This window comes from Larus michahellis, chromosome 4, assembly GCF_964199755.1.
Source record: "Larus michahellis chromosome 4, bLarMic1.1, whole genome shotgun sequence".
Lineage (NCBI taxonomy): Eukaryota > Metazoa > Chordata > Aves > Charadriiformes > Laridae > Larus > Larus michahellis.
The window spans coordinates 75,106,436-75,130,578 of record NC_133899.1 but is presented as its reverse complement, the minus strand read 5'-3'; the positions used below and the strand labels follow the sequence as shown (position 1 = coordinate 75,130,578).

The following is a 24,143-nucleotide window of genomic DNA, read 5'->3' as shown; positions in this document are numbered from 1 at the left end:
AGCACCTGAAATGGCACTGCCACAAACCCAAGCCCCACTACCATCGCATAAAACAGGTCACGCTGAGTACATTCTCTCCAGCTGAAGGACAAGGTCCAACAGCAGCAAAAGCAAGACTTCCCATCAGTTCAGTATCTGCTTAAGCCATGTAGAGGCACCAGGATGAAAAACCTCCTACTGTTACTGATAATCAAAGGAACGGAGCCAAGTACCAGAAATATGTTGTTCACTCTCTCTCCTAAATGAAAAGCTCAGTCCAGGACCCATTCTAGTCCACTCTCATGAGACCCCACCTGGAGTACTGCTTCCAGCTCTGGGGTCACAAGTAGAAGACAGACCTGAAACTGTTTAAGCAGGTCCAGAGGAGGGACACAAAAATGATCAGAGGGCTAGAACACCTTCCCTATTAAAAGAGGCATAGAGAGTTCGAGTTGTTCAGCTGGGAGAAGTCTCCAGGAAGACCTTATTGCAGCCTTTCACTATATAATGCTGGCTTATATGAAAGACAGATAGACACTTTTTACCAAAGCCTGTAGTTACAGACCAAGGGCAAAGAGTTTTAAAGTGAAAGAGGGTAGGTTTAGATTGGACATAATGAAAAAATTTTTTATGATGAGGGACTGTGAGACACTGCAATGGATTTCACAGAGAAGTTGTGGACGCCCATGCACTGGAAGCACTCAAGCTCGTGTTGAATGGGGCTCAGAGGAACCTGATACAGTGAAAGATGATCCTACCCATAGCACAGGGGTAGGACTAAAAGATCCCTTAAAAGGTCCCTTCCAATCCAAATTCTTCTAGGACTTCATGATTTTTTATAAAATATACATAAACTACACTACTTCAGATTACAAAAATTAAGTCCCACATTAACACTCCAATACACCTTGATTTCTCAATTAGCAAAGCAATAAATAACAATGCAGGAAGAAAATTACGTTGTGGTAGTGTAGTCGGAGGATGCGGCGTTTTGGTGATTATTACTGGTGTTCGGGATGTGCTTCTAGTAATGGGGGTCCGTGTTGGTGTGCCCGGAACAGTCGTCGTTGTGCCCGGGGTGCTGCTGGTGGGGGTGCTGATGGCGGTGGTCCGTGATCCTGTGGGAGGGCTGCTAGTCCCGGTGGTAGTGGTCTCGTGGGTAGATGGTTCTGTTATTATTGTGGTGCTGCGGGGAGTGGATCCTGAGGGTGTGGGTCCCGAAGTGGTGGGTTTGCTGGTCGTTCCTGTTTCAGTGACTCCGGAGGTGGTGACCGTCACTGTGCTTGTTGGTACCGATGGTGTCGACTGTTGGATTGTGGTGCCTGTGGTAGACACCAAACTTTCCGTTTCTGTCGTTCTGGTTGTTGGCAGTGGGGTAGCTGAAGGAGTAACTGGAGTACTCGTCTTTGTCGATGTTCCTGATTCAGTCGTTGTACCCTCTTCAAGACAGGGAGAAAACAGAGTGTTTTGTTTTAAGTAGGCAAATCGCATTTGTTATTAACCTCATTTCATTTTCTAAGAAGCAAATGGAATTCAAGAAACCGAAGCATAGGGTACTTGGATGGCAATAAAGCAGAACCTGTTTTAGTAATGGCTTTTGCCTAACAGAGGGATAACTAAAAAAGTCTCCTACGTCTTGCGTGGGAGACACTGATGGAAAGACTTTATCAGCGATCAATGTTGGACGCATGCAACACCTGCCTGCAGTGTTAAGACTTTACATTGCACAGAAGAGTTCAGCGGTTCTAAATCCAGGGGAATTCATTGAGTTGATTGGTGAAACCTTTGGTTAATTCTGTATTGCTCTCATGCTGTGTTCTACGGATAGACCACCGTTCCCTCTGCTGCTTCATGTGGCCTGTTCATACCAGCATTGATTATGCCCAGAGCCATTTGATTCTACTGAAATCGAGGAGCTGCTGCAGCAATCTGCGTTCCATACCTAACTCCCAGGCCTCTAAGACTACTCACCCACAAGCTATTTTGGCATGCTAGGAACCCCAAATTCACGTCTCTGCTTTTTCCTTCTCACATGACCAAGCCAGATTTCATCATGGGCCCTAAGGCAGGCTCCTTTAAAATAGGTTTTGATTAGCTTTTTATAAACCGTCCGTGACACTCAGAGGCCAGCCTCAGAGCCATCTGTTTGTGCTTTTACAGCATGACGTAAGACATGGTACACAGAGAAGCACTGCGCGCATAATAAGAGTGCAGTCATAATGCTGGAGGATAGGAGGAAGTAAGATACACTGCTGCTACCCACACGGTCCACACGGACAGTCCTTTGACTAAAATTAGTTCTCATTTGCGTGAGGAAAGGCAAACTCCTTCATGTTCAGAAGGAAATACAGGAACGGGCGGCGTACTGTCACAGTGGCAGATTCACTGGGACGTTAGGGGGTCTCACATTGCTGCCCAAACGTCAGCTTGCTTCCCAGCAGTGCAGGGTAAGATGGACAACAACGCTCATGGGAATGCTGGGAGAACCTGGCTGCCCACAGCCTTGGCACATACCAAGGGCCAACACGTAGTCTGAAACCTTTCCACAGACCCTGCCAGGGGAAAACCTTCGAAGCTTCCTACAGCCACAACTGCAGGTCAGTGGCAGTGCTGCCAGAGAGGCAACGCCAGAGAAGAAAGGGAAGAAAATCTGCACAGCTGCGCCCAAACAGCACCTGAAATGGCACTGCCACAAACCCAAGCCCCACTACCGTCGCACAAAACAGGTCACGCTGAGTACATTCTCTCCAGCTGAAGGACGAGGTCCACCAGCAGCAAAAGCAAGATTTCCCATCACTTCGGTATCTGCCTAAGACCGGCAGAGGAACCAGGCTGAAAAACCTCCTCGGAGCCCTGCTGAGTCAGGGAACACAAGGTCTTCTACCCTCCTCAGTAGCCCAGTACCCTCCTCACTTCCGAAACAGACAGCACAAGGGCTAGCTTTGGGCACCGGCCGCTTCAGGGAACGCACAACAATTACTCCCGCCCCTGATCCCATACAGAAGGCACAAGCTGAGGTGCTCACAGACCTTCGTTTCTCCTACAGCAAGGCAACACATGAGAGCACAGACCAGACAAGTACCTCCAGGTGTTGTGGTTGGAGATGGCAGGGAGGTGGTGTATGTTGGTGTGGGCACGGATGTGCTTGTAGTCGTCGGGGTGGGTGTTGGTGTGCCAGGAGCAGTCGTCGTTGTGCCCGGGGTGCTGCTGGTGGGGGTGCTGATGGCGGTGGTCCGTGATCCTGTGGGAGGGCTGCTAGTCCCGGTGGTAGTGGTCTCGTGGGTAGATGGTTCTGTTATTACTGTGGTGCTGCGGGGAGTGGATCCTGAGGGTGTGGGTCCCGAAGTGGTGGGTTTGCTGGTCGTTCCTGTTTCAGTGACTCCGGAGGTGGTGACTGTCACTGTGCTTGTTGGTACCGATGGTGTCGACTGTTGGATTGTGGTGCCTGTGGTAGACACCGAACTTTCCGTTTCTGTCGTTCTGGTTGTTGGCAGTGGGGTAGCTGAAGGAGTAACTGGAGTACTCGTCTTTGTCGATGTTCCTGATTCAGTCGTTGTACCCTCTTCAAGACAGGGAGAAAACAGAGTGTTTTGTTTTAAGTAGGCAAATCGCATTTGTTATTAACCTCATTTCATTTTCTAAGAAGCAAATGGAATTCAAGAAACCGAAGCATAGGGTACTTGGATGGCAATAAAGCAGAACCTGTTTTAGTAATGGCTTTTGCCTAACAGAGGGATAACTAAAAAAAGTCTCCTACGTCTTGCGTGGGAGACATTGATGTAAAGACTTTATCAGCGATCAATGTTGGACGCATGCAACACCCACCTGCAGTGTTAAGACTTTACATTGCACAGAAGAGTTCAGCGGTTCTAAATCCAGGGGAATTCATTGAGTTGATTGGTGAAACCTTTGGTTAATTCTGTATTGCTCTCATGCTGTGTTCTACGGATAGACCACCGTTCCCTCTGCTGCTTCATGTGGCCTGTTCATACCAGCATTGATTATGCCCAGAGCCATTTGATTCTACCGAAATCGAGGAGCTGCTGCAGCAATCTGCGTTCCATACCTAACTCCCAGGCCTCTAAGACTACTCACCCACAAGCTATTTTGGCATGCTAGGAACCCCAAATTCACGTCTCTGCTTTTTCCCTCTCACATGACCAAGCCAGATTTCATCATGGGCCCTAGGACAGGCTCCTTTAAAATAGGTTTTGATTAGCATTTTGTAAACCGTTCGCGATACTCAGAGGCCAGCCTCAGAGCCATCTGTTTGTGCTTTTGCAGCATGACGTAAGACATGGTAGACAGAGAAGCACTGCGCGCATAATAAGAGTGCAGTCATAATGCTGGAGGATAGGAGGAAGTAAGATACACTGCTGCTACCCACACAGTCCACACGGACAGTCCTTCGACTAAAATTAGTTCTCATTTGCGTGAGGAAAGGCAAACTCCTTCATGTTCAGAAGGAAATACAGGAACGGGCGGCGTACTGTCACAGTGGCAGATTCACTGGGACGTTAGGGGGTCTCACATTGCTGCCCAAACGTCAGCTTGCTTCCCAGCAGTGCAGGGTAGGATGGACAACAACGCTCATGGGAATGCTGGGAGAACCTGGCTGCCCACAGCCTTGGCACATACCAAGGGCCAACACGTAGTCTGAAACCTTTCCACAGACCCTGCCAGGGGAAAACCTTCGAAGCTTCCTACAGCCACAACTGCAGGTCAGTGGCAGTGCTGCCAGAGAGGCAACGCCAGAGAAGAAAGGGAAGAAAATCTGCACAGCTGCGCCCAAACAGCACCTGAAATGGCACTGCCACAAACCCAAGCCCCACTACCGTCGCACAAAACAGGTCACGCTGAGTACATTCTCTCCAGCTGAAGGACGAGGTCCACCAGCAGCAAAAGCAAGATTTCCCATCACTTCGGTATCTGCCTAAGACCGGCAGAGGAACCAGGCTGAAAAACCTCCTTGGAGCCCTGCTGAGTCAGGGAACACAAGGTCTTCTACCCTCCTCAGTAGCCCAGTACCCTCCTCACTTCTGAAACAGACAGCACAAGGGCTAGCTTTGGGCACCGGCCGCTTCAGGGAACGCACAACAATTACTCCCGCCCCTGATCCCATACAGAAGGCACAAGCTGAGGTGCTCACAGACCTTCGTTTCTCCTACAGCAAGGCAACACATGAGAGCACAGACCAGACAAGTACCTCCAGGTGTTGTGGTTGGAGATGGCAGGGAGGTGGTGTATGTTGGTGTGGGCACGGATGTGCTTGTAGTCGTCGGGGTGGGTGTTGGTGTGCCAGGAGCAGTCGTCGTTGTGCCCGGGGTGCTGCTGGTGGGGGTGCTGATGGCGGTGGTCCGTGATCCTGTGGGAGGGCTGCTAGTCCCGGTGGTAGTGGTCTCGTGGGTAGATGGTTCTGTTATTACTGTGGTGCTGCGGGGAGTGGATCCTGAGGGTGTGGGTCCCGAAGTGGTGGGTTTGCTGGTCGTTCCTGTTTCAGTGACTCCGGAGGTGGTGACCGTCACTGTGCTTGTTGGTACCGATGGTGTCGACTGTTGGATTGTGGTGCCTGTGGTAGACACCGAACTTTCCGTTTCTGTCGTTCTGGTTGTTGGCAGTGGGGTAGCTGAAGGAGTAACTGGAGTACTCGTCTTTGTCGATGTTCCTGATTCAGTCGTTGTACCCTCTTCAAGACAGGGAGAAAACAGAGTGTTTTGTTTTAAGTAGGCAAATCGCATTTGTTATTAACCTCATTTCATTTTCTAAGAAGCAAATGGAATTCAAGAAACCGAAGCATAGGGTACTTGGATGGCAATAAAGCAGAACCTGTTTTAGTAATGGCTTTTGCCTAACAGAGGGATAACTAAAAAAGTCTCCTACGTCTTGCGTGGGAGACATTGATGTAAAGACTTTATCAGCGATCAATGTTGGACGCATGCAACACCCGCCTGCAGTGTTAAGACTTTACATTGCACAGAAGAGTTCAGCGGTTCTAAATCCAGGGGAATTCATTGAGTTGATTGGTGAAACCTTTGGTTAATTCTGTATTGCTCTCATGCTGTGTTCTACGGATAGACCACCGTTCCCTCTGCTGCTTCATGTGGCCTGTTCATACCAGCATTGATTACGCTCAGAGCCATTTGATTCTACTGAAATCGAGGAGCTGCTGCAGCAATCTGCGTTCCATACCTAACTCCCAGGCCTCTAAGACTACTCACCCACAAGCTATTTTGGCATGCTAGGAACCCCAAATTCACGTCTCTGCTTTTTCCCTCTCACATGACCAAGCCAGATTTCATCATGGGCCCTAGGGCAGGCTCCTTTAAAATAGGTTTTGATTAGCATTTTGTAAACCGTTCGCGATACTCAGAGGCCAGCCTCAGAGCCATCTGTTTGTGCTTTTGCAGCATGACGTAAGACATGGTAGACAGAGAAGCACTGCGCGCATAATAAGAGTGCAGTCATAATGCTGGAGGATAGGAGGAAGTAAGATACACTGCTGCTACCCACACAGTCCACACGGACAGTCCTTCGACTAAAATTAGTTCTCATTTGCGTGAGGAAAGGCAAACTCCTTCATGTTCAGAAGGAAATACAGGAACGGGCGGCGTACTGTCACAGTGGCAGATTCACTGGGACGTTAGGGGGTCTCACATTGCTGCCCAAACGTCAGCTTGCTTCCCAGCAGTGCAGGGTAGGATGGACAACAACGCTCATGGGAATGCTGGGAGAACCTGGCTGCCCACAGCCTTGGCACATACCAAGGGCCAACACGTAGTCTGAAACCTTTCCACAGACCCTGCCAGGGGAAAACCTTCGAAGCTTCCTACAGCCACAACTGCAGGTCAGTGGCAGTGCTGCCAGAGAGGCAACGCCAGAGAAGAAAGGGAAGAAAATCTGCACAGCTGCGCCCAAACAGCACCTGAAATGGCACTGCCACAAACCCAAGCCCCACTACCGTCGCACAAAACAGGTCACGCTGAGTACATTCTCTCCAGCTGAAGGACGAGGTCCACCAGCAGCAAAAGCAAGATTTCCCATCACTTCGGTATCTGCCTAAGACCGGCAGAGGAACCAGGCTGAAAAACCTCCTTGGAGCCCTGCTGAGTCAGGGAACACAAGGTCTTCTACCCTCCTCAGTAGCCCAGTACCCTCCTCACTTCTGAAACAGACAGCACAAGGGCTAGCTTTGGGCACCGGCCGCTTCAGGGAACGCACAACAATTACTCCCGCCCCTGATCCCATACAGAAGGCACAAGCTGAGGTGCTCACAGACCTTCGTTTCTCCTACAGCAAGGCAACACATGAGAGCACAGACCAGACAAGTACCTCCAGGTGTTGTGGTTGGAGATGGCAGGGAGGTGGTGTATGTTGGTGTGGGCACGGATGTGCTTGTAGTCGTCGGGGTGGGTGTTGGTGTGCCAGGAGCAGTCGTCGTTGTGCCCGGGGTGCTGCTGGTGGGGGTGCTGATGGCGGTGGTCCGTGATCCTGTGGGAGGGCTGCTAGTCCCGGTGGTAGTGGTCTCGTGGGTAGATGGTTCTGTTATTACTGTGGTGCTGCGGGGAGTGGATCCTGAGGGTGTGGGTCCCGAAGTGGTGGGTTTGCTGGTCGTTCCTGTTTCAGTGACTCCGGAGGTGGTGACTGTCACTGTGCTTGTTGGTACCGATGGTGTCGACTGTTGGATTGTGGTGCCTGTGGTAGACACCGAACTTTCCGTTTCTGTCGTTCTGGTTGTTGGCAGTGGGGTAGCTGAAGGAGTAACTGGAGTACTCGTCTTTGTCGATGTTCCTGATTCAGTCGTTGTACCCTCTTCAAGACAGGGAGAAAACAGAGTGTTTTGTTTTAAGTAGGCAAATCGCATTTGTTATTAACCTCATTTCATTTTCTAAGAAGCAAATGGAATTCAAGAAACCGAAGCATAGGGTACTTGGATGGCAATAAAGCAGAACCTGTTTTAGTAATGGCTTTTGCCTAACAGAGGGATAACTAAAAAAGTCTCCTACGTCTTGCGTGGGAGACACTGATGGAAAGACTTTATCAGCGATCAATGTTGGACGCATGCAACACCCACCTGCAGTGTTAAGACTTTACATTGCACAGAAGAGTTCAGCGGTTCTAAATCCAGGGGAATTCATTGAGTTGATTGGTGAAACCTTTGGTTAATTCTGTATTGCTCTCATGCTGTGTTCTACGGATAGACCACCGTTCCCTCTGCTGCTTCATGTGGCCTGTTCATACCAGCATTGATTATGCCCAGAGCCATTTGATTCTACTGAAATCGAGCAGCTGCTGCAGCAATCTGCGTTCCATACCTAACTCCCAGGCCTCTAAGACTACTCACCCACAAGCTATTTTGGCATGCTAGGAACCCCAAATTCACGTCTCTGCTTTTTCCTTCTCACATGACCAAGCCAGATTTCATCATGGGCCCTAAGGCAGGCTCCTTTAAAATAGGTTTTGATTAGCTTTTTATAAACCGTCCGTGACACTCAGAGGCCAGCCTCAGAGCCATCTGTTTGTGCTTTTACAGCATGACGTAAGACATGGTACACAGAGAAGCACTGTGCGCATAATAAGAGTGCAGTCATAATGCTGGAGGATAGGAGGAAGTAAGATACACTGCTGCTACCCACACGGTCCACACGGACAGTCCTTTGACTAAAATTAGTTCTCATTTGCGTGAGGAAAGGCAAACTCCTTCATGTTCAGAAGGAAATACAGGAACGGGCGGCGTACTGTCACAGTGGCAGATTCACTGGGACGTTAGGGGGTCTCACATTGCTGCCCAAACGTCAGCTTGCTTCCCAGCAGTGCAGGGTAGGATGGACAACAACGCTCATGGGAATGCTGGGAGAACCTGGCTGCCCACAGCCTTGGCACATACCAAGGGCCAACACGTAGTCTGAAACCTTTCCACAGACCCTGCCAGGGGAAAACCTTCGAAGCTTCCTACAGCCACAACTGCAGGTCAGTGGCAGTGCTGCCAGAGAGGCAACGCCAGAGAAGAAAGGGAAGAAAATCTGCACAGCTGCGCCCAAACAGCACCTGAAATGGCACTGCCACAAACCCAAGCCCCACTACCGTCGCACAAAACAGGTCACGCTGAGTACATTCTCTCCAGCTGAAGGACGAGGTCCACCAGCAGCAAAAGCAAGATTTCCCATCACTTCGGTATCTGCCTAAGACCGGCAGAGGAACCAGGCTGAAAAACCTCCTCGGAGCCCTGCTGAGTCAGGGAACACAAGGTCTTCTACCCTCCTCAGTAGCCCAGTACCCTCCTCACTTCTGAAACAGACAGCACAAGGGCTAGCTTTGGGCACCGGCCGCTTCAGGGAACGCACAACAATTACTCCCGCCCCTGATCCCATACAGAAGGCACAAGCTGAGGTGCTCACAGACCTTCGTTTCTCCTACAGCAAGGCAACACATGAGAGCACAGACCAGACAAGTACCTCCAGGTGTTGTGGTTGGAGATGGCAGGGAGGTGGTGTATGTTGGTGTGGGCACGGATGTGCTTGTAGTCGTCGGGGTGGGTGTTGGTGTGCCAGGAGCAGTCGTCGTTGTGCCCGGGGTGCTGCTGGTGGGGGTGCTGATGGCGGTGGTCCGTGATCCTGTGGGAGGGCTGCTAGTCCCGGTGGTAGTGGTCTCGTGGGTAGATGGTTCTGTTATTACTGTGGTGCTGCGGGGAGTGGATCCTGAGGGTGTGGGTCCCGAAGTGGTGGGTTTGCTGGTCGTTCCTGTTTCAGTGACTCCGGAGGTGGTGACTGTCACTGTGCTTGTTGGTACCGATGGTGTCGACTGTTGGATTGTGGTGCCTGTGGTAGACACCGAACTTTCCGTTTCTGTCGTTCTGGTTGTTGGCAGTGGGGTAGCTGAAGGAGTAACTGGAGTACTCGTCTTTGTCGATGTTCCTGATTCAGTCGTTGTACCCTCTTCAAGACAGGGAGAAAACAGAGTGTTTTGTTTTAAGTAGGCAAATCGCATTTGTTATTAACCTCATTTCATTTTCTAAGAAGCAAATGGAATTCAAGAAACCGAAGCATAGGGTACTTGGATGGCAATAAAGCAGAACCTGTTTTAGTAATGGCTTTTGCCTAACAGAGGGATAACTAAAAAAGTCTCCTACGTCTTGCGTGGGAGACACTGATGGAAAGACTTTATCAGCGATCAATGTTGGACGCATGCAACACCTGCCTGCAGTGTTAAGACTTTACATTGCACAGAAGAGTTCAGCGGTTCTAAATCCAGGGGAATTCATTGAGTTGATTGGTGAAACCTTTGGTTAATTCTGTATTGCTCTCATGCTGTGTTCTACGGATAGACCACCGTTCCCTCTGCTGCTTCATGTGGCCTGTTCATACCAGCATTGATTACGCTCAGAGCCATTTGATTCTACTGAAATCGAGGAGCTGCTGCAGCAATCTGCGTTCCATACCTAACTCCCAGGCCTCTAAGACTACTCACCCACAAGCTATTTTGGCATGCTAGGAACCCCAAATTCACGTCTCTGCTTTTTCCTTCTCACATGACCAAGCCAGATTTCATCATGGGCCCTAAGGCAGGCTCCTTTAAAATAGGTTTTGATTAGCTTTTTATAAACCGTCCGTGACACTCAGAGGCCAGCCTCAGAGCCATCTGTTTGTGCTTTTACAGCATGACGTAAGACATGGTACACAGAGAAGCACTGCGCGCATAATAAGAGTGCAGTCATAATGCTGGAGGATAGGAGGAAGTAAGATACACTGCTGCTACCCACACGGTCCACACGGACAGTCCTTTGACTAAAATTAGTTCTCATTTGCGTGAGGAAAGGCAAACTCCTTCATGTTCAGAAGGAAATACAGGAACGGGCGGCGTACTGTCACAGTGGCAGATTCACTGGGACGTTAGGGGGTCTCACATTGCTGCCCAAACGTCAGCTTGCTTCCCAGCAGTGCAGGGTAAGATGGACAACAACGCTCATGGGAATGCTGGGAGAACCTGGCTGCCCACAGCCTTGGCACATACCAAGGGCCAACACGTAGTCTGAAACCTTTCCACAGACCCTGCCAGGGGAAAACCTTCGAAGCTTCCTACAGCCACAACTGCAGGTCAGTGGCAGTGCTGCCAGAGAGGCAACGCCAGAGAAGAAAGGGAAGAAAATCTGCACAGCTGCGCCCAAACAGCACCTGAAATGGCACTGCCACAAACCCAAGCCCCACTACCGTCGCACAAAACAGGTCACGCTGAGTACATTCTCTCCAGCTGAAGGACGAGGTCCACCAGCAGCAAAAGCAAGATTTCCCATCACTTCGGTATCTGCCTAAGACCGGCAGAGGAACCAGGCTGAAAAACCTCCTCGGAGCCCTGCTGAGTCAGGGAACACAAGGTCTTCTACCCTCCTCAGTAGCCCAGTACCCTCCTCACTTCTGAAACAGACAGCACAAGGGCTAGCTTTGGGCACCGGCCGCTTCAGGGAACGCACAACAATTACTCCCACCCCTGATCCCATACAGAAGGCACAAGCTGAGGTGCTCGCAGACCTTCGTTTCTCCTACAGCAAGGCAACACATGAGAGCACAGACCAGACAAGTACCTCTAGGTGGTGTGGTGGGAGATGGCAGGGAGGTGGTGTATGTTGGTGTGGGCACGGATGTGCTTGTAGTCGTCGGGGTGGGTGTTGGTGTGCCAGGAACAGTCGTCGTTGTGCCTGGGGTGCTGCTGGTCGTGGTGCTGGTGGGGGGTGTGGTGGTGGTTGGGGTGGTGGTGGTTGTGGTGCTGCTGGGAGGCCCCGATGGCGTTGGTGCGGTTGTCGATGTGGGTAGAGACGACGTTGTGGATGAAGGTGTGGTTGTCGTTGTGCTCGGGGTGGGAGTGGGGATACAGTCTGGTCGGTCGGGAGTGCAGCAGACACTGATCTCGTAATTGAGGCAGACCGGTATCTGTACCATACCACCTGGGCGCTGATCGCTGTTGTTACAGATAAGCCCTCTGTCAACACTGCATTCCACCTTCTGCCCTAAATCTTCAATGGCAACCTCCGGGAATTTCTCTGCTCTGCAAGAAATATTCTCAACCTTCGCGCAGACCCAGGAGGGGTCGTTCTTCAGAATATTCTCAAAGGTTTCGTAGTCACCACTGTTTCTGTCAGAACCATCTGGGTAACTCACATCAATCCAGTCTGTCCACTCGCAGGAACACTCTGGGGGACAACAAGAACAGCAACAATTAGAAGCAGACGGAACAGAGACAACAAGCCGGGGCAACAGCACACTCACGCCTGGTCCTCTGCACATCCACCACACTCAAGGGCGCCCCTCGGGAGCTGCTACACAGTCAGCCAACCTTGGCCTCAACAAGTCCCACTTGTGTGGGCAGGCCTCTCCTTCTCAGCCCTACAAAGAGCACACTAGGGCCAAATCAGGACACAGGCACTCATGAGCCATGCGTATGTGGCCCCAGGCAGCTAGGGAACATTGCTGTATTGGTCATCTCTTCTGCACAAACCACTCACATAAGGGCAACACATGAGGTGGAGCAGGACCAAGCAGGGACTCCCGCCACGCTCTCACTTTCTTGTGCCCTTCACACCACCTCACTCGCTCAGCGACAAAACCAAACACTGGGAAGGCTCGCGACCACACAGGAAGGAGGCACAGCGTACACACAGCTGCCAAAACATCTCTACTTGCTACCCAGCAGAGCACGAGCAGCTGGAGAACAACGCTCGTGGGAATGCTGGGAGAACACGGCTGCCCACAGCCCTGGGCTGTAGCAAGGGGCAACCTGTGGTCTGAAACCTTATCCCAAACCCTACCAGGGGAAAACCTTTGTGCAGCCAGAACTGCAGGTGAGCGGCAGCAACGACCACAGAGGCAGCGCCAGAGAAGAAAGGGAAGAAAATCCGCACAGCTGCGCCCAAACAGCACCTGAAATGGCACTGCCACAAACCCAAGCCCCACTACCGTCGCACAAAACAGGTCACGCTGAGTACATTCTCTCCAGCTGAAGGACGAGGTCCACCAGCAGCAAAAGCAAGATTTCCCATCACTTCGGTATCTGCCTAAGACCGGCAGAGGAACCAGGCTGAAAAACCTCCTCGGAGCCCTGCTGAGTCAGGGAACACAAGGTCTTCTACCCTCCTCAGTAGCCCAGTACCCTCCTCACTTCCGAAAGAGACAGCACAAGGGCTAGCTTTGGGCACCAGCTGCTTCAGGGAACGCACAACAATTACTCCCGCCCCTGATCCCATACAGAAGGCACAAGCTGAGGTGCTCACAGACCTTCGTTTCTCCTACAGCAAGGCAACACATGAGAGCACAGACCAGACAAGTACCTCCAGGTGTTGTGGCTGGAGATGGCAGGGAGGTGGTGTATGTTGGTGTGGGCACGGATGTGCTTGTAGTCGTCGGGGTGGGTGTTGGTGTGCCAGGAGCAGTCGTCGTTGTGCCCGGGCTGCTGCTGGTGGGGGTGCTGATGGCGGTGGTCCGTGATCCTGTGGGAGGGCTGCTAGTCCCGGTGGTAGTGGTCTCGTGGGTAGATGGTTCTGTTATTATTGTGGTGCTGCGGGGAGTGGATCCTGAGGGTGTGGGTCCCGAAGTGGTGGGTTTGCTGGTCGTTCCTGTTTCAGTGACTCCGGAGGTGGTGACCGTCACTGTGCTTGTTGGTACCGATGGTGTTGACTGTTGGATTGTGGTGCCTGTGGTAGACACCGAACTTTCCGTTTCTGTCGTTCTGGTTGTTGGCAGTGGGGTAGCTGAAGGAGTAACTGGAGTACTCGTCTTTGTCGATGTTCCTGATTCAGTCGTTGTACCCTCTTCAAGACAGGGAGAAAACAGAGTGTTTTGTTTTAAGTAGGCAAATCGCATTTGTTATTAACCTCATTTCATTTTCTAAGAAGCAAATGGAATTCAAGAAACCGAAGTATAGGGTACTTGGATGGCAATAAAGCAGAACCTGTTTTAGTAATGGCTTTTGCCTAACAGAGGGATAACTAAAAAAGTCTCCTACGTCTTGCGTGGGAGACATTGATGGAAAGACTTTATCAGCGATCAATGTTGGACGCATGCAACACCCGCCTGCAGTGTTAAGACTTTACATTGCACAGAAGAGTTCAGCGGTTCTAAATCCAGGGGAATTCATTGAGTTGATTGGTGAAACCTTTGGTTAATTCTGTATTGCTCTCATGCTGTGTTCTACGGATAGACCACCGTTCCCTCTGCTGCTTCATGTGGCCTGTTCATACCAGCATTGATTATGCCCAGAGCCATTTGATTCTACTGAAATCGAGGAGCTGCTGCAGCAATCTGCGTTCCATACCTAACTCCCAGGCCTCTAAGACTACTCACCCACAAGCTATTTTGGCATGCTAGGAACCCCAAATTCACGTCTCTGCTTTTTCCCTCTCACATGACCAAGCCAGATTTCATCATGGGCCCTAGGGCAGGCTCCTTTAAAATAGGTTTTGATTAGCATTTTGTAAACCGTTCGCGATACTCAGAGGCCAGCCTCAGAGCCATCTGTTTGTGCTTTTGCAGCATGACGTAAGACATGGTAGACAGAGAAGCACTGCGCGCATAATAAGAGTGCAGTCATAATGCTGGAGGATAGGAGGAAGTAAGATACACTGCTGCTACCCACACAGTCCACACGGACAGTCCTTCGACTAAAATTAGTTCTCATTTGCGTGAGGAAAGGCAAACTCCTTCATGTTCAGAAGGAAATACAGGAACGGGCGGCGTACTGTCACAGTGGCAGATTCACTGGGACGTTAGGGGGTCTCACATTGCTGCCCAAACGTCAGCTTGCTTCCCAGCAGTGCAGGGTAGGATGGACAACAACGCTCATGGGAATGCTGGGAGAACCTGGCTGCCCACAGCCTTGGCACATACCAAGGGCCAACACGTAGTCTGAAACCTTTCCACAGACCCTGCCAGGGGAAAACCTTCGAAGCTTCCTACAGCCACAACTGCAGGTCAGTGGCAGTGCTGCCAGAGAGGCAACGCCAGAGAAGAAAGGGAAGAAAATCTGCACAGCTGCGCCCAAACAGCACCTGAAATGGCACTGCCACAAACCCAAGCCCCACTACCGTCGCACAAAACAGGTCACGCTGAGTACATTCTCTCCAGCTGAAGGACGAGGTCCACCAGCAGCAAAAGCAAGATTTCCCATCACTTCGGTATCTGCCTAAGACCGGCAGAGGAACCAGGCTGAAAAACCTCCTCGGAGCCCTGCTGAGTCAGGGAACACAAGGTCTTCTACCCTCCTCAGTAGCCCAGTACCCTCCTCACTTCTGAAACAGACAGCACAAGGGCTAGCTTTGGGCACCGGCCGCTTCAGGGAACGCACAACAATTACTCCCGCCCCTGATCCCATACAGAAGGCACAAGCTGAGGTGCTCACAGACCTTCGTTTCTCCTACAGCAAGGCAACACATGAGAGCACAGACCAGACAAGTACCTCCAGGTGTTGTGGTTGGAGATGGCAGGGAGGTGGTGTATGTTGGTGTGGGCACGGATGTGCTTGTAGTCGTCGGGGTGGGTGTTGGTGTGCCAGGAGCAGTCGTCGTTGTGCCCGGGGTGCTGCTGGTGGGGGTGCTGATGGCGGTGGTCCGTGATCCTGTGGGAGGGCTGCTAGTCCCGGTGGTAGTGGTCTCGTGGGTAGATGGTTCTGTTATTACTGTGGTGCTGCGGGGAGTGGATCCTGAGGGTGTGGGTCCCGAAGTGGTGGGTTTGCTGGTCGTTCCTGTTTCAGTGACTCCGGAGGTGGTGACCGTCACTGTGCTTGTTGGTACCGATGGTGTCGACTGTTGGATTGTGGTGCCTGTGGTAGACACCGAACTTTCCGTTTCTGTCGTTCTGGTTGTTGGCAGTGGGGTAGCTGAAGGAGTAACTGGAGTACTCGTCTTTGTCGATGTTCCTGATTCAGTCGTTGTACCCTCTTCAAGACAGGGAGAAAACAGAGTGTTTTGTTTTAAGTAGGCAAATCACATTTGTTATTAACCTCATTTCATTTTCTAAGAAGCAAATGGAATTCAAGAAACCGAAGCATAGGGTACTTGGATGGCAATAAAGCAGAACCTGTTTTAGTAATGGCTTTTGCCTAACAGAGGGATAACTAAAAAAAGTCTCCTACGTCTTGCGTGGGAGACATTGATGTAAAGACTTTATCAGCGATCAATGTTGGACGCATGCAACACCCGCCTGTAGTGTTAAGACTTTACATTGCACAGAAGAGTTCAGCGGTTCTAAATCCAGGGGAATTCATTGAGTTGATTGGTGAAACCTTTGGTTAATTCTGTATTGCTCTCATGCTGTGTTCTACGGATAGACCACCGTTCCCTCTGCTGCTTCATGTGGCCTGTTCATACCAGCATTGATTACGCTCAGAGCCATTTGATTCTACTGAAATCGAGGAGCTGCTGCAGCAATCTGCGTTCCATACCTAACTCCCAGGCCTCTAAGACTACTCACCCACAAGCTATTTTGGCATGCTAGGAACCCCAAATTCACGTCTCTGCTTTTTCCCTCTCACATGACCAAGCCAGATTTCATCATGGGCCCTAGGGCAGGCTCCTTTAAAATAGGTTTTGATTAGCATTTTGTAAACCGTCCGTGACACTCAGAGGCCAGCCTCAGAGCCATCTGTTTGTGCTTTTACAGCATGACGTAAGACATGGTAGACAGAGAAGCACTGCGCGCATAATAAGAGTGCAGTCATAATGCTGGAGGATAGGAGGAAGTAAGATACACTGCTGCTACCCACACAGTCCACACGGACAGTCCTTCGACTAAAATTAGTTCTCATTTGCGTGAGGAAAGGCAAACTCCTTCATGTTCAGAAGGAAATACAGGAACGGGCGGCGTACTGTCATAGTGGCAGATTCACTGGGACGTTAGGGGGTCTCACATTGCTGCCCAAACGTCAGCTTGCTTCCCAGCAGTGCAGGGTAGGATGGACAACAACGCTCATGGGAATGCTGGGAGAACCTGGCTGCCCACAGCCTTGGCACATACCAAGGGCCAACACGTAGTCTGAAACCTTTCCACAGACCCTGCCAGGGGAAAACCTTCGAAGCTTCCTACAGCCACAACTGCAGGTCAGTGGCAGTGCTGCCAGAGAGGCAACGCCAGAGAAGAAAGGGAAGAAAATCTGCACAGCTGCGCCCAAACAGCACCTGAAATGGCACTGCCACAAACCCAAGCCCCACTACCGTCGCACAAAACAGGTCACGCTGAGTACATTCTCTCCAGCTGAAGGACGAGGTCCACCAGCAGCAAAAGCAAGATTTCCCATCACTTCGGTATCTGCCTAAGACCGGCAGAGGAACCAGGCTGAAAAACCTCCTCGGAGCCCTGCTGAGTCAGGGAACACAAGGTCTTCTACCCTCCTCAGTAGCCCAGTACCCTCCTCACTTCTGAAACAGACAGCACAAGGGCTAGCTTTGGGCACCGGCCGCTTCAGGGAACGCACAACAATTACTCCCACCCCTGATCCCATACAGAAGGCACAAGCTGAGGTGCTCGCAGACCTTCGTTTCTCCTACAGCAAGGCAACACATGAGAGCACAGACCAGACAAGTACCTCTAGGTGGTGTGGTGGGAGATGGCAGGGAGGTGGTGTATGTTGGTGTGGGCACGGATGTGCTTGTAGTCGTCGGGGTGGGTGTTGGTGTGCCAGGAGCAGTCGTCGTTGTGCCTGGGGTGCTGCTGGTCGTGGTGCTGGTGGGGGGTGTGGTGGTGGTTGGGGTGGTGGTGGTTGTGGTGCTGCTGGGAGGCCCCGATGGCGTTGGTGCGGTTGTCGATGTGGGTAGAGACGACGTTGTGGATGAAGGTGTGGTTGTCGTTGTGCTCGGGGTGGGAGTGGGGATACAGTCTGGTCGGTCGGGAGTGCAGCAGACACTGATCTCGTAATTGAGGCAGACCGGTATCTGTACCATACCACCTGGGCGCTGATCGCTGTTGTTACAGATAAGCCCTCTGTCAACACTGCATTCCACCTTCTGCCCTAAATCTTCAATGGCAACCTCCGGGAATTTCTCTGCTCTGCAAGAAATATTCTCAACTTTCGCGCAGACCCAGGAGGGGTCGTTCTTCAGAATGTTCTCAAAGGTTTCGTAGTCACCACTGTTTCTGTCAGAACCATCTGGGTAACTCACATCAATCCAGTCTGTCCACTCGCAGGAACACTCTGGGGGACAACAAGAACAGCAACAATTAGAAGCAGACAGAACAGAGACAACAAGCCAGGGCAACAGCACACTCACGCCTGGTCCTCTGCACATCCACCACACTCAAGGGTGCCCCTCGGGAACTGCTACACAGTCAGCCAACCTTGGCCTCAACAAGTCCCACTTGTGTGGGCAGGCCTCTCCTTCTCAGCCCTACAAAGAGCACACTAGGGCCAAATCAGGACACAGGCACTCATGAGCCATGCGTATGTGGCCCCAGGCAGCTAGGGAACATTGCTGTATTGGTCATCTCTTCTGCACAAACCACTCACATAAGGGCAACGCATGAGGTGGAGCAGGACCAAGCAGGGACTCCCGCCACGCTCTCACTTTCTTGTGCCCTTCACACCACCTCACTCGCTCAGCGACAAACCAAACACTGGGAAGGCTCGCGACCACACAGGAAGGAGGCACAGCGTACACACAGCTGCCAAAACATCTCTACTTGCTACCCAGCAGAGCACGAGCAGCTGGAGAACAACGCTCGTGGGAATGCTGGGAGAACACGGCTGCCCACAGCCCTGGGCTGTAGCAAGGGGCAACCTGTGGTCTGAAACCTTATCCCAAACCCTACCAGGGGAAAACCTTTGTGCAGCCAGAACTGCAGGTGAGCGGCAGCAACGACCACAGAGGCAGCGCCAGAGAAGAAAGGGAAGAAAATCTGCACAGCTGCGCCCAAACAGCACCTGAAATGGCACTGCCACAAACCCAAGCCCCACTACCATCGCACAAAACTGGTCACGCTGAGTACATTCTCTCCAGCTGAAGGACGAGGTCCACCAGCAGCAAAAGCAAGATTTCCCATCACTTCGGTATCTGCCTAAGACCGGCAGAGGAACCAGGCTGAAAAACCTCCTCGGAGCCCTGCTGAGTCAGGGAACACACCTTCTACCCAGGACCCTTCTCACTTCTGAAACAGACAGCACAAGGGCTAGCTTTGGGCACCGGCCGCTTCAGGGAACGCACAACAATTACTCCCGCCCCTGATCCCATACAGAAGGCACAAGCTGAGGTGCTCACAGACCTTCATTTCTCCCACAGCAAGGCAACACACGATAGCACAGACCAAAGTACCTTCAGGTATTGCGGGTGAAGGTGTCAGTGATGGGGTGACGGTGACTGTTGAAGTGGTTATGGATGTGCTTGTAGTCGTCGGGGTGGGTGTTGGTGTGCCAGTAACAGTCGTTGTTGTGCCTGGGGTGCTGCTGGGGGGCATCGTGGTGGTGCTGCTGGAAGGTCCTGATGGCGTTGGCGTGGGGACAGTTGTTGATACATGTGGGGAGGACACTGTGCTCACTGTGGACAAAGGTGTGGCTGTTAGAAACAACAGGGACAAAGAAAGCAGACAAAGGTGCAATATGCATGAGTGGGACACAATATGTACTGAATAGAAGTTACATGTTAGACAGCTGCCACCAATTATTGCGTTCTCCCACTCTTAAAACAGTAAAGTCCTATGTCACTAGGCCTTCCTTTCCGGTTACAGAAAGCAGTTCCAAATCACTGCACAGACAGGGTCTCGACAATACTTTTCTAGCAAAGAGGCTAGGGATGTTGCTATAATATGCTTTCTCACTAAATCGAAAATACCCACCAACGGGTATGACATGAGGAGGCTTTCTGTCCTGGCCTTATTACTTAGAACACCTCATTCTCTCATGGAGTGAGAACTGAGAGAGGAAGCAGATGGAAGTATGCAGAGTAATTTGTTTGTGCCCGATTGTCATGTAATTTCCCCCTCGTGCAATATCAGCCTGATGAAGAAGTTCACAGAATTCTTGTGGATCTCAGCAACCAGAGACCACAGTTCGCAGCAAGTGGCAACCTGCAGAATGAAACTATTTCTGTAATTCTGCCAGGGCTTCCTTCCTAGATGTATACCCACAGGCAAGCGTTAGCACTGACAGAGGTAAGGCAGGAGGAAAATGAGAAGAAATTCTGCACAGCCCCACCTAAACTACGCCTAAAATGATGGTACTCTAATTCAAGGTACTCTAATCTCACACAATGGGTCCTTCTGGGAATTTTATCTCCAGCAGAAGGATAGAGCTCCCAATCAGCATAAGTAAGACTTGCTGCCAGCTCAGTATCTGCTATGGAGATGACAAGCCTTAAGTAGCTCCTATTTCTGCTATGGCAAAGCAAGAGCAGAGAGTACTGGTCTGCTAAATACCTGAAGAAGTTGACATTACTGGGGTGGTGACTGATGGTGGCGGTTGTCTTGTGATGGTTGGGGTAGGTATGGGCGTAGTGATAATTGATGTTGTCTGCCTGGTTGTAGTGGTAATAGGTATTGTCGTGCTGGTGGTGGTTGAAGTTGCTGTTGGTGTTAGACTCGGTGTACTTTCAGTCGCACAAGGCACTTTATGCTCCTCACAACAGTTTACCCTGATTTCATAATTATAGCAAAGTTCCCACATAGTTGGATCTTGCTCCTCATTTCTACAGATTAGTCCATATGTAACATTACACTCTACTTTCTGGCCAAGTTCCTCTAAACTCAGATGAGGACTATCTTTAGCCCTGCATTCAATTTTTTCAGGAGTTTGACATATTTTGTTTCCATGTTGTCTTATTGCATCATAGGTTTCATAGTCACCGCCATCTTTTTCAGGATTACTAACATCAAACCATTCAGTCCAATCACAGATGAAATTACTGCATGGAGCTGCAAGAAAAGACAGAGATTCAGCATTTGAGCTTATGGAGAACATTCTGAGAATATTAATTTTGTATTCAATTCCGTTAAGGACTAGAGCAATGCACTGCAGCTTGTCATTTTTCCAAGAGAAAAACATTCTAAAATTGGTTCTATATTACCAGGTTTTTCAACAGGAAGTTTTACATCAAAATAAAATCACCAAGCTGAAGCCTTTAAAGGTCTTTCTGCTATCACACTATTGCAATTTTTAGAAATTATTAATTTTTGTTTGAAATATGTTCTTCTGTAGTGGCCATCTTTAATTTGCTCTTCCTTTAAATGCTCCTTTGACATTTTTTAACAACTTACTTTTCTATTTAAAACTTACTTGTAGATACTGGAGTGCTTGTACTGGTAACTGAAATAAATAGAAAAAAAAGATTATTCCATCATCTGCATGATTTAGAAAAAACAGAATAGCAGTTTTAAATACCCTAATTATATTTTTTTGTTGAGACTACTGAGACAATTCCTACTATCGCAGCAGAATATTGAGATGCTAACATGTTTTTCAGGATTAGGAAGGCACCCTGTACGTTTATAGTTACAATTTCTTCCATGAGAAGTAAATCAACTCAAAGTTTTAAAAATCTTTCTTAGTGCAGTGTGATAAAACTATTCATAAGCATTGCTCTATCTGTGTCAACTATAAGCCCATATACTTGTACATTCTATCTTTAAAGTATTTTCCTTAAAGAAAATATTTTTTAGGTGCACAACTCTGTTGAAGATTTACCTGTGGCGGTAAGAGTAATAACAGGGGAGAAGGTTGAAATGGTTGTAGGTGAAGCAGATGTCGGACACGGATAAGTAATTTCAACTATAGAACCATTTTCTGCACAAATGTAGTTTTTACATATGTCGCCATCCTTTATATGTGCCACAGTTTGATTCACTTCATATCTCGTTCCATTGATGACACAAGGACACCCTACAAGAAAGAGCTTTACTGTGCAATTTTTCTACTACCAGGTAAGAGACAAAGGCAAAATACTTATGGGCAATTAAGAATTTACATGATTCATGCATGCTCCTTTCAGATCTATACCTGAAGCATAGATCTTATACATTGCACTAATTTATCATTATATTTAGAGGATAACTGAAACACATTTAATAAAGTCCTGCATAAAATGTTTGGAAGAACAGACTTACAAACCAGGTTTAAAATGTTCTGAGAGAAATAACAACTGCAGTTTACGATCTGACACTTTTCTATAATACTACATGCTCTGGAAGTGCAAACTCTTGTAGTGAAGTCCATTAGTTTGGATACGAGGAGAAAGAATAACAGGACGGGAGAAAAAGGCTGAACTAACAGCAAGGTTCAACAAAAGTGCTGCCCAGTATTCTTTGGCCACAACTTTGACTTGCACTGGAAAGAATAATTCCAAATTCCAAATATAAGTCTTTTGCAGAGACAGACATAGCAGTTCTATGCATTTTTTTATTTTTATTTGCAGAAAAACACAAACTTTATTTACCTGGCAGTGGTTTGCACTCTATGGATCCTGCGGGGCCACATTCACTAAAAGCAAAATTTTCAAAAATTAAAATGTTGCAGATGTCAAGAGCACAGAAACATGGAAATTTGTCACTTGATCTTCATTCATACTACTGGATATTTTTCTGGGTGTAATATTTCCCAGTATTGCCTATCATTATTTCATTCAAACTAAGTCATTGCTTTCACTCTTTAAATACAAGATCTTAAAACTATAATGAACTGCTTTGTGTTGCAAGTTGCAAGAGCGCAATAATAACAACTGTTTTTCAGAGCAGTGAACTTTTAGCAAGATCAAGGGTTTGTGTCTCTGGTCACCATGTGGAGTCATAGATGTCAGTGCTATCATTAGTAAGGCTCTAGGAATGAGCAGTTAGGACTCAGTTATCTCTTTCAGGGCTAGTACAGATCATTTCAGATTACAGTGATTTTGAAAACCCAGTTTTAAGTGAGAATGCAAGGCAGAGTAGCCCCTCTCTTCCCAAAGAGCCATGAGAATCAAAAAGTTGTTCTAGAGACATACCCAGGTTTCATGCTATTATATCTTTGAAGAGTATATTTAATGAATTTGTTAATACACTTATTATAATGACACTAGCAATCTGAAATCTGGATTATTATGGGTTTGGAAAATTCTGAATGAAAAGTTTAGAATCTATATGTATTGTAAGCGCAGCATTTTTTGAGTTTAAGTCTCAATCAGAATAAACGGCATTGGTTCCTCTGATTTGTATAGATAAATGCTGGAATATACCAACTCTTCAGTTGAAGTTGCATTTCTATTTGCCTGAGGCCTAGTAAAGTAAATGAGGGGCTCAGCATACATAGATTCTTTACTGAATTACTGCAAATGTTTTTGCATTTTTTATGTACCATTGTGTACAGTTCTCTTTCGTGGGTATTTCGTTTCCAGGAGGATAATAAGTTCCATTGACGTAACACCCACATTCATCTCCATGCACACATTCCTTTGTTTCTTCATTATAAACAGGTTTGTCCTCAGGGCATCTGGGGTAGCAACCTGTTGATGACAAGCAGAACAGTATAAAGGATGAAGAAAAAGTATAAAGAGTTAACTCAATGACCTTCTGAAAGTAAATGATTCTCATTGAATCAAGCATAGTGAAAGAAACAGAAAATTTCCAATTCAAATTAATCCTTGCACAATTAGTCTTTCCAAAAGACTGAAATCAAACAATTCTCATTGATAATACTGGAGTGAGGAGTATTAAATAAGAGTTTAGTCATGAAAACTAGGGAAGTTGGTTTTGCCTATTTTAAGATCTTGGAGAAACCCCTAATTTATATTAATTTCTATGGGCAGCTACTAATTTTAAGAGAAAGAAACGTCCCAATTTTTCTACAGATTTTGAAACATGATCACTATATCAATAACACTCTTGTGAAGAATATGGGAGTGGATTCATTAACAAACAGTATTTTCACTACATTTATTGGAACACTAGACCTTGTTTATGTGCCTTTAATAGACAAGATATCTCTATCCCAAACAGATAATGTATCCGCACTTTTCTGTACCCTTGGCCAGTGACCCAAACCCCACCTGCAAGGTTTTAATCATCTGTCGATTCTCATTGTATTTTTCATGTAAATGCACTTTTAAAAAATTACTGTGTCCTGCTTACAAATAAAATCTCATAAAATCCAATTCTTAATTACATAATGTTCTCTTTATACTGTACTAGAGTTCTAAATAGCCTATAAACTGAATGACCATGTAATTAACTGGT

General features: G+C 48.6%; 1 protein-coding gene across 1 annotated transcript in view; it reads right to left on the bottom strand.

The window, feature by feature from the left end:
- The window catches only part of MUC2 (mucin 2, oligomeric mucus/gel-forming), a 65,700-nt gene that overhangs the window by 15,072 nt on the left and 26,485 nt on the right, over positions 1-24,143 (bottom strand). The window contains exons 26-40 of the mRNA XM_074586820.1: positions 23,266-23,413; positions 22,373-22,416; positions 21,625-21,819; positions 21,217-21,246; positions 20,375-20,855; positions 19,254-19,479; positions 17,542-18,145; positions 15,418-15,897; positions 13,295-13,774; positions 11,555-12,160; positions 9,432-9,911; positions 7,309-7,788; positions 5,186-5,665; positions 3,062-3,541; positions 939-1,418 (exon numbers count right to left, since the gene is read on the bottom strand). Of these exons, the coding sequence (XP_074442921.1) occupies positions 939-1,418; positions 3,062-3,541; positions 5,186-5,665; positions 7,309-7,788; positions 9,432-9,911; positions 11,555-12,160; positions 13,295-13,774; positions 15,418-15,897; positions 17,542-18,145; positions 19,254-19,479; positions 20,375-20,855; positions 21,217-21,246; positions 21,625-21,819; positions 22,373-22,416; positions 23,266-23,413 (5,694 nt within the window). The remainder of the gene's footprint in view (positions 1-938; positions 1,419-3,061; positions 3,542-5,185; positions 5,666-7,308; positions 7,789-9,431; positions 9,912-11,554; positions 12,161-13,294; positions 13,775-15,417; positions 15,898-17,541; positions 18,146-19,253; positions 19,480-20,374; positions 20,856-21,216; positions 21,247-21,624; positions 21,820-22,372; positions 22,417-23,265; positions 23,414-24,143) is intronic.